Below are 2,500 nucleotides of genomic sequence, written 5' to 3' on the forward strand. Positions count from 1 at the left end.
GAGAAGTTGGTGAATCCATCGTCTCCGGAGAAGTGGCGGCATTCCCGGATGTAGATGAAATTTGGAGGGGAAGCAGTGTGGGTTGGATCGTCCTCCCGGTACACTCCAACTAGAACACGCTACTTGTTTGGGTGTGGCATACTGGGCAAAGCTCGAGAACTCCAGGATACATGCTGGCCTGCTGCTGCTTCTGGAGAGCTATCTTGAAGGCACAAAACTCTCGGAACAACGAACAGCCACAAATTAGATTAATTTCTAATCCAAGCTGCTATACACAGGGGTGTCCTCGGGCCGCCCCCTTGGAACCTGCCTCCTCACAGTATCAGCAGCACATGCAGATGATGTCACTTTCACAATCCCCTTCGATCGCGGACACCAATTGGTCACCATCAAAAGGATAAATAATAAGATGCACATGACAACCGCTTGGCCCTTTAGAAAACTCAAGTGATGCTGACATCTCATAGGATAGGACCCATTGCACCATCGTCCATCCTAAAACGTAATACCAAGAAGCTCCACCTCAATCTTTGGCCTCGACTTATCTCACTCAACGCACGGAACGAGTGGCAAAGACCGCGGCATGGAAGCTGGGAGCCACGAAGAGGATCTCGCGTACTTCAGAGTCCGATGGAATACAGTCCGCTTCCCTGGTGACATCGCCGAACATCCCTTTTTGCAAAACAGAACAAAAAATGTTAAATCATCAGGAAAAACATCCATGTATAAGAAACAGCTACTAATGCAACGACGGGACGTGACAGGGCTCCGTGTCACCAGCAAGATCTCACACAATTGCTACTGCCAGCGGTCCTCGAGTCAGTGTATTCAACAGGAGACACAAACAGCAGAGCGGAATACCTGCTGAGTATTCCTCTACCAGAACACAATGCAGTCTCCATCGTGCTTGCCTACCAAGGGGAAACTGGCGAGGAACACATCTTGCACCTTCTCTTCACCTGTTCAAGGCCCATTTCAACACCTAGCTGCATATATATATATATATATATATATATATATATATATATATATATATATATATATATATATATATATATATATATATATATATATAATTCAAGAGAGAGAGAGAAAGAAATAGAAGGAAAAAATCCGCGGGTGACTTACCGGCCGTGACCGAGACGGGGCGCGAGGTCACTGTTCCCACGCTGTTGGTCGCAAGACACCTTAGGGGAAAGTACGGCGTAAGTATTATCATTATCATAACTATTGTTATTATTATCACTATCATTGGCATCATTGTTATCATCGCTACCTCCGCCATGGGGTTGTTTTTAGTAGTGGCTAATTATTTTATTTGTTTGTGGGTTGGTTAGTTGGATGGTTAGCAGGATAACTCAAAAAGTTATGGACAAATCTTTATGAATGTTTTAGCAGAGGTGTGTCTTAGCCCAACGTAGAGACTACTAAAGTTTGGTGGTGATCCGGATCATCGTCCGGATCCAGGATTTTTTTTTTAATGACTGCAGTTACTCCTATTGCCTTGACAATAAGGGTAGCTTTTATTATTATTATTATTATTATCCGTATCATCTTTGCTATATTAATATTGATAATATTGCTAGTAATAGCAGTATTATTATCATAATTACTATTGTTGTTAATGTTATAATTATCATCATCCTTATTATTGCTATTATCATTACTACCATCAATCTTATCATCAATAACTAATAATGCTACTCCTATCATCATTATCATGACAATGGAACTGATAATATGATCATAATAACGAGAACAATATCGACAGCTTTAAAACTTAAATTAATTAATATCAGCCGGTCGGTGACATTAATAAAAAGCTAAATTTAATTTCTGGAGAATCATTATGGTGATCCGTTTCCGTTCTCATCACTTTATTAATTCAAATAAAGTAAATGCGGAAGTTTGATATAAAAAAACTGTAATTAATTGAAGGCAATATACATTTTTTTTCAAGCACATCAAAACGGTTGAATTAATAAATGAACGTTCATAATAATGTCAAAAAAATGTCATTTAAATCTTTTCATCAAAGATATTATGAAGAGTGCTTTTATGTGTCAACACGCTAGCTGCTCTCCCCCCTCTTTCTCTATCTATCTATCTATTTCTCTCTCTGCCCCCCCCCTCTCTCTCTCTCTCTCTCTCTCTCTCTCTCTCTCTCTCTCTCGCTCTCCCCTCTCTCTCTCCCTACCTCTCTCTATCTATCCATCTTATATGTCTATCTATATATTCATCTATCTCTTTCTCTCTCTTTCTACCTATCTGTCTATCTATCTATCTCTATCTCTCTATTTCTCTCTCTCTCAGTCTATCTATCTATCTTTCTATACATCTCCTTCCCCCCCCACCCCTCTATATATATATCTGCCTGTCTCGTTTTCTCTCTCTCTCTACAACCCCCCCCACCCACCCCCTCTCTCTCTCTCTATCTATCTATCTCTCCCCTGATCTCCCACCCCCCGTCTCCCTCCTTACCTGTAGGTGGCGGCGTGCA

General features: G+C 41.0%; 1 protein-coding gene across 1 annotated transcript in view; it reads right to left on the minus strand.

The window, feature by feature from the left end:
• LOC138866648 (cell adhesion molecule Dscam2-like) overlaps positions 1-2,500 on the minus strand; it is a 240,292-nt gene that overhangs the window by 171,197 nt on the left and 66,595 nt on the right. The window contains exons 2-3 of the mRNA XM_070139815.1: positions 2,482-2,500; positions 1,129-1,187 (exon numbers count right to left, since the gene is read on the minus strand). The exon at positions 2,482-2,500 is cut by the window's right edge and continues 246 nt beyond it. Coding sequence (XP_069995916.1) covers positions 1,129-1,187; positions 2,482-2,500 — 78 coding nt within the window. The remainder of the gene's footprint in view (positions 1-1,128; positions 1,188-2,481) is intronic.

This window comes from Penaeus vannamei, chromosome 26, assembly GCF_042767895.1.
Source record: "Penaeus vannamei isolate JL-2024 chromosome 26, ASM4276789v1, whole genome shotgun sequence".
In the NCBI taxonomy this organism is placed as follows: Eukaryota; Metazoa; Arthropoda; class Malacostraca; order Decapoda; family Penaeidae; genus Penaeus; species Penaeus vannamei.